Source organism: Nelusetta ayraudi, unplaced genomic scaffold (assembly GCF_046127955.1).
Source record: "Nelusetta ayraudi isolate G7.1 ecotype Tasmania unplaced genomic scaffold, CSIRO-AGI_Nayr_v1 ptg000222l, whole genome shotgun sequence".
NCBI lineage: Eukaryota > Metazoa > Chordata > Actinopteri > Tetraodontiformes > Monacanthidae > Nelusetta > Nelusetta ayraudi.
In genome coordinates, this window is record NW_027466271.1 from 277,501 (window position 1) to 290,000 (window position 12,500).

Genomic DNA, 12,500 nt, shown 5'->3' on the forward strand with positions numbered 1-12,500 from the left:
CCTAGCCTAGCTACCTGCCAGGGCTGCACTTGACTCAAGCTGCTGTTTCTGGTCTCAGTGGTCACTAATCTGCCCTTTGTGACATCACAATGGGCCTATTTCCAATATTTGTAGATGCTACTGAATCTCTGAGGCTCCCAAACAGTCGACGTGTTACTGGTTTTGACTGTCAAGATGCTTCTTCCTGGAGACTGTGTGAGATCCATTAGGGGGCGCCACTGAGGCTGAGTGTGGGAGGGGGGGTCGGGACGCCCACCTCGGTCTTCATCACCCTCCACAGGTTGAGCGTGATGCGGCCCACCACCTGGATCTCCGACATGGTGTCGGCGCCGTACTCGTCCCGCTCGGCGGCGAAGCGGTTCTCCTTGGGGTCACCTGAGGTCACGAGGAGGAGGGAGACAGCCAATCACAGCAGTCAGTGGCTGGTGTGTGTGTGTGTGTGTATGTGTGTGTGTGTGTGTGGCTGCAGCACCTACCTGGCACCCGTGACAGCTGCTGACACAGGTCCACCCCCAGCACGGCGGCCCGCTGCAGCAGGTAACCCCAGGACCTCATCTGGATCTCATAACCCACCAGGATGTCTGGGTCGAACCTGGAGCCACCCAGAGCAAGGAGTTCACCACAGGGACACACACACAGGCCCACACACACACAGGCACACACACACACACACACACACACACACACCTCCTCATGACGCTGAGCAGCTCCTCAAACAGCATCTTCTCATCGCTGGCGTACGTCACCTGCAGCCCAGAGACGCCTGACCTGACCAGCAGGGGCGCCGTTGCTCTGTGACCTGCAGGGGGCAGCGACGAGCACGACAGCGTTGGAGGAAAAAAACAGCAACAACCAAACAACAAAGCAGCAGCAGCAGCAGGTGCTGACCTGGCTCGGAGCTGCGATGCTCCTGGTCCACCACCAGGGCGCCCGTCAGCCGGGCGCCGCCCTGCTGGTTGGGCAGCGGGGCGTCCGAGGTCAGGCAGTAGAATAAGGCACAGATGGGGTCAAACTCGGGGTCGGGCTCAAGGTCGCGGCGGCTCCGTGCGTGCAGCTCCAGGCCCATCACGGTCAGGTGCTGCACCTGGTGGGGGAGGGGCAGTGAGGTTAGCCACCGTTAGCCGTCATTAGCCACCGTTAGCCTCAGTTAGCCGCCGTTAGATGCGGGCTCCCACCACCAGGGGGCGGCACAGTCCCAGAAGCGTGACACCAACGGCGGCGCTTCGGAAGAACACGCAGAGGTTCTGGTCTTCAGCACAGAGGTTCTGGTCTTCAGCACAGAGGTTCTGGTCTTCAGCGCAGAGGTTCTGTTCTTCAGGCTTCACTCGTGGCGACCGCATCCATCACAGCAGGTGGAGTCATTCAGACAGGAAGTGTCTATCCATCCAATATCTATCTATCATCCATGCACTATCTCTCTATCTGGTATCTATCAGATTGCAAGAACCAGTCCAGTCCAGTCGGCCTAACTTGACCCTGATACTTTAACGGAAACAATGAACAAGAGAAGCAGCAGCAGCACCTCCAGGACCTCCAGCGGGTTCTGGAGTGCAGCTCACCTCATGCAGGGCTTTGGCCTCCTGCAGGTTCTGCATGCTGACTTTGAAGCCGTAGGAGTTGGCGATGCTGGGCCCTTCGATCTGAGAGTCGTCTTTCTTTGGCACGTTGAGAGCAGCAAACTGGTTCTGGAGGTGAGAGAGTGAGAGAGTGAGAGAGTGAGAGAGTGAGAGAGCTCATCATGGATCACCAGGGATCACAGTGCCTTCCAGTTCCTGCTATGTATATCTATGTTTTTGTTTGAAGGTCCAGTGAGTAAAACTTCATATACTGCTCACAAATACATGGATATCAATCAATCAATCAATCAATCAATCAATCAATCAATCAATCAATCCATCCATCCACCAATCAATCAATCAATCCACCCACCAATCAATCCACCAATCAATCAATCAATCCACCAATCAATCAATCAATCCATCCATCCTTCCACCCACCTTCATCTGCGTGGTCAGCAGCACTCTCCTCAGCGGCTCTGCCTGGCTCCTCCTCCTCCTCTGCTGCTGCTGCTGAGACACTGGATCATCTGTGGAGGAGCAGCAGAACCACATCAATTCACTCCAACTCCCTGAACCTGGACCTGATGGACCAGGAGGAGCAGGAGGAGCAGGAGGAGCAGGAGGCTGGACAGAGGTCCTCACCCTCAGCAGCAGCAGCAGCAGCGGCTGGGGAGGTGGAGGAGGAGATGGGGGTGCTGCAGAGTGGCTCCAGGCTCTCCTTGCTCCTCCAGCACCTCCTCCTCCAGGTGGGTGTGGTGGGGTGCAGCTCCAGAGGACTGCTGGGAGCGTCATCTCCTCCTCCTGCTCCTCCTCCTGCTCCCAGTCGGTCTGGGCTGCTGGGTGAGTTCACTGACTGCTGCCAGGACGGAAGCTGTGAGGAGGGAGGAGACTTTACGTCTCCGCCCTCCTGCTTGACCTCTGCGGTGACCTCTGCGGTGACCTCGGGGGAGCCTGGTGAGGAGCTGCTGGGAGACGACGCCGACGACAGCCTCCTCCTCTTGCACCTCCTGCTCCTCCTGCTGCACGGCTCGCTCTCCCTCTCCGCCGGCTCCTCGCCTCCCTCCGGCTCCACCCTCGGAAGCTCCGCCCCCTCGCGGACCTTCTTCTGCAGACTCTCGTACTGCCTGCGGGCCTCCAGCCACAGCTGCACGCGCCCCCTGCTGGGCGGGTTCCTGCAGGGCAGCAGGACCACCTTCTTGTCGCCGGCCGGGGGCTCGGCCGTCTCGGCCCCGCCCCCCCGGGGCTGGGCGGAGGCGGGGGGGTCGGCGGCGCTGGAGGCCATGGCTGAGAAGACGGTCTTCCAGAAGTGGAGGCCCTCCAGGGACAGCTCGCCGCTGAACTCCGCCAGCTCCTGGGCCAGTCTGGTGCCCACCAGCAGCTTCCGGCCTCCCACCTCCCTGCACCCAGGAAACACAAGGTCATGTGACCTGCAGTCATGTGACCTGCAGTCATGTGACCTGCAGTCATGTGGCCTGCAGTCATGAAGCTCTACACCAGCACAATCACCAACAGAGGATTCTCACAATGTCCTAAAACAAGCAAGACAGGGCTCAGTTTCACGATGGTATAAGATGAAAATTATTGAAGAAAAAAAGCTACCCTTTGTGATGTCACAAAGAGCACTGAGTGATGCATGTAGTGGTCTGTTAAACCAAAAAAAGTTAGTTTTAGCAGGACGCTGCAAACACAGGGCTAAACCTCTGGAGCTTATTGTGACGCAGCAACACAACAGACAGGTGCCGAGCAGGCGGAGCAGGCGCAGCAGGCGGAGCAGGCGGAGGCTCACAGGGGTTTCCCAGGGGCGTCGGCAGGGTCGCTGCAGAAGGGCTCCGTGAAGGTGGCCTCCGACAGCTGCAGCTCCGGCAGCGTCCCCACGATCTCGTCGCGGCTGGGCGGCGACATCAGCGGCTTGAGGATGTGGGCCCCGCCCCCTCCCGGCCCCGGCCCCGCCCCCCGCCCCGCCCTCACCTGGGACAGCGAGCTGACGGAGCGCGGCGAGCTGCCGGGGGTGACGGAGGAGGTGGAGGAGGAGGCGGGGGGGTCGGCGCCCTCGGGGGGCAGCTCCGCCGTGGGCGACGCCTCCTGCTCGGCGAAGGAGGCGGAGCTGAGCGGGAGGGGCGGGGCCCGGTCGAAGACGGAGAAGAGCAGCTCCTTGTTCTCGCACTGGAAGTCCTGGAAGGGGCTGACGGCGTGCGGCGCCGAGGGCGTCTCGCCGTCCAGGAAGGTCAGGTGACCTGCGGCGCCGCCCCCCGTGGTGGCCGCCTCCGAGCTGTCGAAGAGGTCGGGGCTGACGGCGCGACCTTTGGGCCAATCGGAGGCCCTCTGGAGCTCCTCGCCGCAGACAAAGCTCTTGTCTGGCTTCCTCTGGGCGTGGCCTGCTGGCGGCGCCGCCCCCACGGCCTCCTGGCTGACGTCGCTCAGGAACTTGGCGGGCAGACTCTTGTCGGTGACCAGGAACTGGCTGCCGCTGTAGGGGCTGGAGAACTGCGCCTGGTCGATGGCGTTGATGTCGAAGGTGAAGTCGTGCGGCGACAGGCTCTCCTCCATGAAGCCCAACGGCGACGCCCCCAACAGGAAGGCGGGGCAGCCGTCGGGGGCCGGCCCTTCCTGCTTGACGGACGCATCCGGTTGGCTGCCGCTGTTGCACTTCCCCTTGCGGACTCTAGGGGGCTTCTTATCGCTGGGAGCAGCGGGTTTGGGCGTCCTCGGTTTGCGTGTGGTGGGCGGAGCTTTTCTGGGTCTGGCCGACTTGGCTGCGGGATCCGGCTGGGCGTCGTCGCCGCCACCGACCGCCTGTAGGGGGAGCTGCTGCTGCTGCTGCTGCTGCTGCTGCTGCTGCTGCCTCTTCTGGAGGAGCTGCTTGAGGACAGCGAGGCCGGACGGCGTGTCGGACAGCGTCGGGACCGGCCCGTTGGCAGGGGGCGAGGCTCCATCTAAAAGGGGCGTGGCTCTTGGCGAAGCGGGCGTGGCTCCAGGCGAGGCCTCGGCCTTGAACACGGTGGTCTGGCACGCCTGCTGCCTGAGCCGGACCTCTGGCGAGAGGCACCGGTTGGCCTCCATGATGGAGGTCTCGCAGTCCTCCAGTTTGGGCTCCAGGGGGTCCTGGCTGCTGCCGCCGCCGCCGCCGCCACCGCCCCCCGCTGCTGCTGGTTGGAAGGACGGGACCTCCTGACTGGACGCCTCTGAAGCAGGAAGCTCCTGGTCGGGCAGCAGCAGCTGGGAGTCGTCCTCCGTCTTCTTCTTGTTGCCAGACTTTCTCCTCGCGGCTCCTCGAGTCTCTTTGGTCTTCTTCCTGGGCCTGGACGCAGAACCGGCGACCCGTTTGGTTCTGGACTCCGCCTCCTGCTCCTGCTGCTGAGGTTTAGCGGCAGTGGTGCTGGTGCTGGACTTCCTTCCTCTCTTCTGAGACGGTGCGATCTTCTTCTTGGGAGTTTTGCATTTGCCCTGCGGTGGAACGACAGCGGCGGGTGCCGCCACCGCCGGGCAGCTGGCGCTGAGACATGGGTCGTTGAGCGGGTCGATCAGCTGACCCGAGTCCATGAGCGGGTCACTGGGGGACCAGCAGCGGGGCGGCGTGGCGTCCAGGGGGCTGGGCGAGCGGTCCGACAGGTAGCCCAGCTCCACCATCACGTCGCCGTAGTCGCCGCCGTGGTCGTCAGCCCGCTCGCAGTAGCAGGGCCGCGGCGCCGGCAGCCGCGCCAACGGGCCCGCCCGGCCCCTCTGCCGGCCCTTGGCCACCGCCTGGACCCGGACCCGGACCCGGTCCTGGTCCTGGACCTGAGCCCTGAACGATGAGGAAGGGCAGGAGGAGCCAGCTGCTGGTTTCCTCCCGGCCGAGGCGACCTTGGACTTCCTGCGGACCTGCTTCTTGACCTTGGGCTCGGTGGAGGGGAACCTGACGGCGGTGGACTCGGGCACCTTGGGCCAGAAGTCCTTGAGCGGCGCCAGGCGGTCCAGGCGCCGCAGCTTCTCCTCCGTCAGCAGCACGGTGGGCTGGGCCGCGTCCACCTTGGCCATCTTGACCAGCATGTTCTTCTGGCCCTTGAAGCGGTTGATGATGATGTACTTGATGATGACGGGCGGCTCCTTCTTGCGCCGCTTCTGGCACTTGGCCTCCGAGCCAGAGGGGGCGTCGGAGAGGGGGTCTTTGGGGGCGGTGGCGGCCGTGTTCCTGCTGCTGCTGCTGCTGCTGCTGCTGCGGACCGAGCGCTCGCCGTCCTCGCCGTCAAAGAGCGTCTTCCGCTTGGCCCTCAGGCTGTACTTGCTGCCCGGCAGCGCCGACGCCATGATGCCGGAGACGCTGGCAGCCGCCGCGTCCGGCGGCGGGTTGGAGAGCTCCTCCGCCGAGTCCTTCCCACCCTCAGATGGACAGGACTCGGCGCTGGTTCCGGCTAGTTCTGATGTCATCGTCGCCGTTGTCGTGTCCTGGCTGTCGGGCTCCTGCTTTGCAATTGGCTCACTGCCACTGGTGGGTGGAAGAGGGGGAGGGGGAAGGGGAAGGGGAGGAGCCTCCACCTCCTGGCTCAGCTCAGTGGAACCCGACACCTCGGAGTCGGTGGTGGCTGGACTGGACCGCTGCTCCTGGCTGTCAGAGGAGGAGGAGGAGGAGCCCTCCACTAGCCCCGCCCTGCTCCTGGCACCGACCAATCCCAGCCTCTTCTTGCCGACCTTGAGCCGCGACCTGCAGGCCTGGTTCTGCTGTTGGTTCTGGTTCTGCAGCTGGTTCTGCTGCTGGTTCTGCTGCTGCTGCTGCTGCTGCTGCTGGCAGGGGGCGCCGCAGGGCTTCTTGCCGCCAGCCTTCTTCCTGCCCAGGCAGTTGGACAGGATGATGCTGGGGAAGAACTTGTAGTGCGCCTCCTGCTGGGCCACGATGGTGCGCTCCGTCTTGTTCTCCTGGTAGTCCTCGTAGCGGATCTTCAGCTCGCCCACGTCGCCCTCCTCGCCGCCCTCGCCGCCCAGCTCCTCCGCCGCCGCCGCCTGCGGCTCCATGGGGGAGGGCGAGGACACGTCCTTCAGGGCTGGGCTGTCCAGGTCCAGGTCCAGGTCCAAGTCCAGGTCCAGGTCCAGGTCCAGGTCCAGGTCGGCCGCCTTGGAGGAGCAGTTCCTGCGCTCCGAGTAGCAGAGGGCAAAGGTACGGTGGTTCTGCAGGATGGACAGGCAGTTGGTCTCCACGTCCGTCCTGCTGCTGAACTTCTTCCTGCTCTTGAAGGGGAAGTTCTCGGCCACGCCGGTGCCGTCCAGGCCGATGGAGGCCGCCGTCTGGTCGTAGGCGGCGTACAGCGGCCGCCGCTCCTCCTGGTGGGGCGGGTTCCCCTCGGCGCCGGCGGCCAGCTTGCGGGCCACGGGGTGTTTGACGGGCGGGATGTAGGGCTGGAAGCCCGTGGAGCTCAACTCGCTGCTGCCGCCCTCCTGGCTGCTCCTGGACTGGTAGGGTGGCGGCAGCGGCGGCGGAGGCGGCTGCTGCTGCTCCGTGTCCGGCGCGCGGCCCGGCTGGTGCTCGGGGCTCAGGGTCTGGCCGGGGAACGGGTTCCTCCTCTTCCTCAGCAGCTTCTCGGCCACCACCAGGGACGACTTGGTCCTGGAGCCGCTGTCCGTCAGCGACGAGTCTGAGAGTGAGAGAAGCGTCAGTGGGGTGAGCTCTAGCTCCGCCCCTGGCGTGATGAGGTCACTCACCGCTGCTCTCGTCTGCGGCGCCGTCCAGCTGCGGGATGGACAGGTTGGCGAAGAGCGAGCTGTTCCCGCTCCAGTCCATGTCCTCGTCCTCGTCTGAGGACTCCTGCTGCTGGTCGCTGTCCTCTGGAGGCTTCACAGCAGACCTGCAGGGAGGAGGTTAGAGACATCCCATCACCAAGTCAACAACACCCCCAGTAGAACTTCACATCTCTCCTCGGCTACAAGTTGGGAGGGATCCCAGTGTTGGAAGTGTGTTCATTGGACCATGAACCTCTGCCGTCATCTTCACGCTTTGCAGAGATGCTGCAGATGACCTCCAGCTCACCTCCTCGCTGAGGGCTTCTCCACGTTGTTGCTGTCCCAGCGCTGAGACATGACCCTGCTCATCTCCGCCTCCTCCTCCTCCAGCTCCGGCTGCGCCTCCTCCTCGTCGCTGTTGCACTGGTAGCTTGCGGCGCCGCTGCGCTGCTGCTGCTGCAGCTGCAGCGACTGGGAGCCCTGGCTGGCGCCACCGCCGCAGAAGCCGTCGTTCTCCAGGCCGGCCAGCAGCTGGACGAAGGCCCGGTCCTGGCTGCTGTCTGTGGGCGGAGCCGGGCCGAGGAAGAACTTTTAGAAGGACCGTGGCGCTAAACAACGAGCGCAACATTAAACTACTGCAGTAACAAAAAACAATCTGCACTCTTTTACCTGCTAGTGCTCCGCAAGTTTCTATCCATCATCCATCCATCAATCCATCCATCTATCTAGCCATCATCCATCCATCCATCATCCATCCATCCATCCATCCATGGGCAACTGGACTTGTTCTTGTGACCTTGAAGATGTTTCACCTGTCATCCAAAAGTCTCTGTCAGTTCTGAACTGAAGGGGTGAAACATCTTCAAGGTCCCAAGAACCAGCCCAGGTGCCCTAAGGTAACCCCTCCACTTTAACAGGAACCTGGATGACTGAGAACCTTCACAGACAGCACCACTATCTCCTCTGAGGACTCCTCCTCCTTGTCTGAAGTGACGCGAGCGTTGGGAATGGATGACAGAACACCAGTGAAAGGTGAAGTGGAGGTGCGAGAGTGTTCCGCACCCAGCAGGGAGGAGCGCTGGGAAGTCTGGGAGGCCGGGAGGAAGGTCTGGCTGCTCTCCAGGAGGCTCAGGATGGCCTCCTCGTCCACCACAGCCTCCTCGGGGGGCTCGACGCTGCTCCCCGTCGAGCCTGGAGAACAGTGGGCGGAGCTCTGTTAGCGCCACTGCACGGACTGCCTGCGCACCCCCCCGCATGCTTTCGTGCCAACAGTTGAATTGGTGACCTGACTGCGAGTCCCTGTGGAGCTCCACGGCGGTGGCCGGGCTGCAGGTCAGGCCGTCCTGGCTGGCTGGGTCCAGGTGCAGGGTGAAGTCCAGAGGGAGGTCCTCCGAGTCGTGGCCGTCGGCAGGAGGCGGGGTCTGTGTCCTGGTTAGGAGGGACGGATGGAGATGAGGAGATTCATTTTCAATGCGTTCACTTTTCTGGAACAAAACAAACAAAGTCCCTGCAGGGTCTCCTGCTGGTGGGACACAAGACCTCCCCAGGAGGGGTCTCAAGCAGAGGCCCGAGGCCCCTCCGCTGACCGACCATCTCTTTATGTTTCTGCCGGTCATGTTCCATCATCATCATCCCTCCACCTCCTCCACCTCCTCCTCCACCTCCTCCACCTCCTCCTCCACCTCCTCCTCCACCTCCTCCACCACCTCCTCCACCTCCTCCACCTCCTCCACCTCCTCCACCTCCGCTCGCTCGCCGTCATCAGGGGAAGTGCTGTGTTTACTGTGTACACACACTCTGGTAGCGTGGACGCAGGGTGTGTGTGTGTGTGTGTGTGTGTGTGTGTGTGTGTGTGTGTGTGTGTGTGTGCAGTGCTGGAGAGGCAGTGTGAATGGAAAATGGGCAGGCGGCCAATGTGTTTTCCTTTTTTTCCGGAGCTGTGCATCCCTCCAGACGGCTGCTGCTGCTCCGCTGCATCGCCTAGCAACTCGCCACTCAGCCACTCTGAAATATTGAAATGAGGAGCAGGCGGCGGCGACAAGGTAGAGAGGAATGACTGCGTTTTTCCAGGGAGAGCAGCTCAGCCACTGAAGCTCACCTGAAGGAGGAGGAAGGAGGAGGAGGAGGAGGAAGAAGAAGAGGAAGAGGAAGAGGAAGAGGAGGAAGAAGGAGGAGGAGGAGGAGGAAGAAGAAGAGGAAGAGGAAGAGGAAGAGGAGGAGGAGGAAGAGGAAGAAGAAGAAGGAGGAGGAGGAAGGAGGAAGAGGAAGAAGAAGAGGAAGAGGAGGAAGAGGAGGAGGAAGAAGAAGAAGAAGAAGGAGGAGGAGGAGGAGGAGGAGGAAGAAGAAGAAGGAGGAGGAGGAGGAGGAAGAGGAAGAGGAAGAGGAGGAAGAGGAAGAGGAAGAAGAAGGAGGAGGAAGAAGAAGAGGAAGAGGAAGAGGAAGAGGAGGAGGAGGAAGAGGAAGAAGAAGAAGGAGGAGGAGGAAGGAGGAAGAGGAAGAAGAAGAGGAAGAGGAGGAAGAGGAGGAGGAAGAAGAAGAAGGAGGAAGAAGAAGAAGAAGAAGGAGGAGGAGGAGGAGGAGGAAGAGGAAGAGGAAGAGGAGGAAGAGGAAGAGGAAGAAGAAGGAGGAGGAAGAGGAAGAGGAAGAGGAGGAAGAGGAGGAAGAGGAAGAAGAAGGAGGAGGAAGAGGAAGAGGAGGAAGAGGAAGAGGAAGAAGAAAGAGGAGGAAGAGGAAGAGGAAGAGGAGGAGGAGGAAGAGGAAGAGGAAGAGGAAGGAGGAGAGGAAGAAGAAGAAGGAGGAAGAGGAAGAGGAAGAGGAAGAGGAAGAGGAAGAGGAAGAAGAAGGAGGAGGAGGAAGAGGAGGAGGAAGAAGAAGGAGGAGGAAGAGGAAAATAATAGCTGAGCTGCTGCTGCTGCTGCTGCTGCTGCTGCTGCTGCAGTGGACTCAGCCAGAGCCGTCTGCCTGGAGCTCAGCAGGAGCTGCTGGCGGCGGCTGCAGCCTCTGAGGTTCTGGACGGCCGCAGTCTGAGCGCCACTCACACACTAAGTTTCCTTGCCAGAGAAGAAGAAGAAGAAGAAGAAGAAGGCGGCGGCCTCCGGAGAGTCGCCGTGCATGTGCAGCTGTCTGCCTGTCTGCCTGTCTGTCTGCCTGTCTCTTAATTAGTCTGCCAGCTAACGAGTGGTGGTGACAGGGGAGGGAGGGAGTGCAGCGGGAGAAGACTGCAGCCATTAACGCTTTTCTCTCCCCTCTGAGGCCACGCCCCCTCCTCAGAGAGCTGGAGTGGAGCGAGAGAGGTTCAAAAGCAGAGAGGGAGAGAGAGGGAGAGTGGTGAGCTGCCCGCCAAGTGTGTGTGAGTGTGTGTGTGTGTGTGTATTCCATCAGTCACTCCACAGCTCTACAGCAAAGCCCCCCTCCCCCCTGCTGAAGGACTGTAAACAGAGGAGGTCTGGGTGGAGGTCTGGGTGGAGGTCTGGGTGGAGGTCTGGATGGAGGTCTGGGTGGAGGTCTGGGTGGAGGTCTGGGTGGAGGTCTGGGTGGAGATGCAGCTGCAGCTCCAGTCCACTGGTGTTTAGAACAGGAAGTCCTTTGAGGTCTGGACGCTGCAGCAGCAGCAGCAGCAGCAGCAGCAGCACATGTGGCAGAACATCCAACATCTGCTCTGACTTGACTTTCTCCAGGCCCCGGTCCAAATCCCTCGCTCTCTCTTCCTCTCTTCTCCACCTCCAGGTGGCAGCAGAGCAGATTGAGGAGGAAGAAGAGGCACCAGCTGACGTCAGTGAGTGAGTTAGTGGCATCATCCAGCAGCTCCAGCAGCTCCAGCAGGTGGAGGAGGTCCAGCAGGTGGAGGAGGTCCAGCAGGTGGAGGAGCTCCAGCAGGTGGAGGAGGTCCAGCAGGTGGAGGAGGTCGCACCAATGATGAAGAAGAGAAGGGGAAGGCGGAGGAGGAAGAGGGGGAATAAGAGGAGGAGGACAAGAAGAGAGGGAGGAGGAGGAGGAAGTTAAGGAGGTGGAAGGAAAAGAGGAGGGCAGGGAGAAAGAGGAGGGCAGGGAGAAAGAGGAGGTGGAATGGAAGAGGAGGACGAGAAGGAGCAAGTGGAGGAGGAGCAGGCAGGGGGAGAAGAGGAGGAGGAAGGAGGGAACTCACACGTCAAAGTCCTGCTGCTTCAGAAGGTCCTGCAGCCTCGTCATGAAGATGGCCTCACTCTCCGTGGACGGGAGGAAACCTCGATCTGGGACGGACAGACGGACCGACGGACGAGTGAGACTGAGGAGGACGGCTGCTTTCAACCATTGGAAATCAGAGACGTTTCCCAGCGTGGACTCTGTGTATGATCAGGAGGAAGGGGCGGAGCTCCAGGCAGGAAACAGGAAGCTGCCGCTGCTCACCTTGAGAGTCGGGCGTCTGGATCTGCGACGCCTGGTGGTTCTTCCTCCTGCGCTGCTTCTCGTCCTCCCAGATGCCCTGCAGGCCCGGGTTCCTGCCGATCTGACCTGGACACACACACACACACACACACACACACACACACACACACACAGAGTGTGATGGGCTCTCCGGGGTCTGCTGGTGGACCTTCTTCTCCTCGCTGCAGCTCCACTGGACGCAGCTCTTACCTTCGATCTCCAGCCGGTTGAGGACGTCTGCAGCCACGGCGTCCACCTCCAGCTCACAGGTGCTCTGACGCTCCACCTCCTCGTCCAGGAGGAGAGAACTGAGGGAGGAGGAGGAGGAGGTGGACAGACCTGTCAGTGATGGTGAGTCCCCGGCAGAGGTCAACAGGTGCAGTGCAGGGACTCACCAGGGCAGGGCGCTCTCCTCCCAGCGGACAAACGTGCCCCCCAGGATGCTGTCGTTGACCTTGGAGGTGCAGGGGCTCCTCCAGGGGCTGACGCTGGGCTGGACCACCGAGGAGTCTCCTGAGGAGGAGTCTCCTGAGGAGGAGGAGGAGGAGGTGGAGGAGGAGAACACCAGATAAACATCAAACTTTACTTTTTTCAACCTTCAACCTGAAACTTTAAAGGTTTCACCCCCTTGCTCTTTAGTGGCCCCGCCCCTCTACCCAGCAGCCCCCACTGATCTTTAGTGGCCCCGCCCCTCTACCCAGCAGCCCCCACTGGATCCCTCCTCCAGGAGCTGAAGGCCAGGAGGAGGTGGAAACAAGCAGAAGCATTATGAGGGTGTTCTACTCTCTTTGTAGCACCAGGCCCCTCGGACCCCCCCCCCCCCCCCATCACTTCATCCCCTGATTG

The 12,500-nt window shown here is 61.5% G+C and overlaps 1 protein-coding gene across 1 annotated transcript in view; it reads right to left on the reverse strand.

Annotated features, from left to right (window-relative positions):
* rev3l (REV3 like, DNA directed polymerase zeta catalytic subunit) overlaps positions 1-12,500 on the reverse strand; it is a 31,259-nt gene that overhangs the window by 6,012 nt on the left and 12,747 nt on the right. The window contains 16 exon segments of the mRNA XM_076016327.1: positions 257-375; positions 477-592; positions 688-799; positions 889-1,084; positions 1,560-1,685; positions 1,998-2,086; positions 2,202-2,956; positions 3,346-7,165; positions 7,233-7,375; positions 7,558-7,810; positions 8,313-8,441; positions 8,536-8,678; positions 11,395-11,479; positions 11,637-11,741; positions 11,865-11,962; positions 12,050-12,167. Of these exon segments, the coding sequence (XP_075872442.1) occupies positions 257-375; positions 477-592; positions 688-799; positions 889-1,084; positions 1,560-1,685; positions 1,998-2,086; positions 2,202-2,956; positions 3,346-7,165; positions 7,233-7,375; positions 7,558-7,810; positions 8,313-8,441; positions 8,536-8,678; positions 11,395-11,479; positions 11,637-11,741; positions 11,865-11,962; positions 12,050-12,167 (6,407 nt within the window).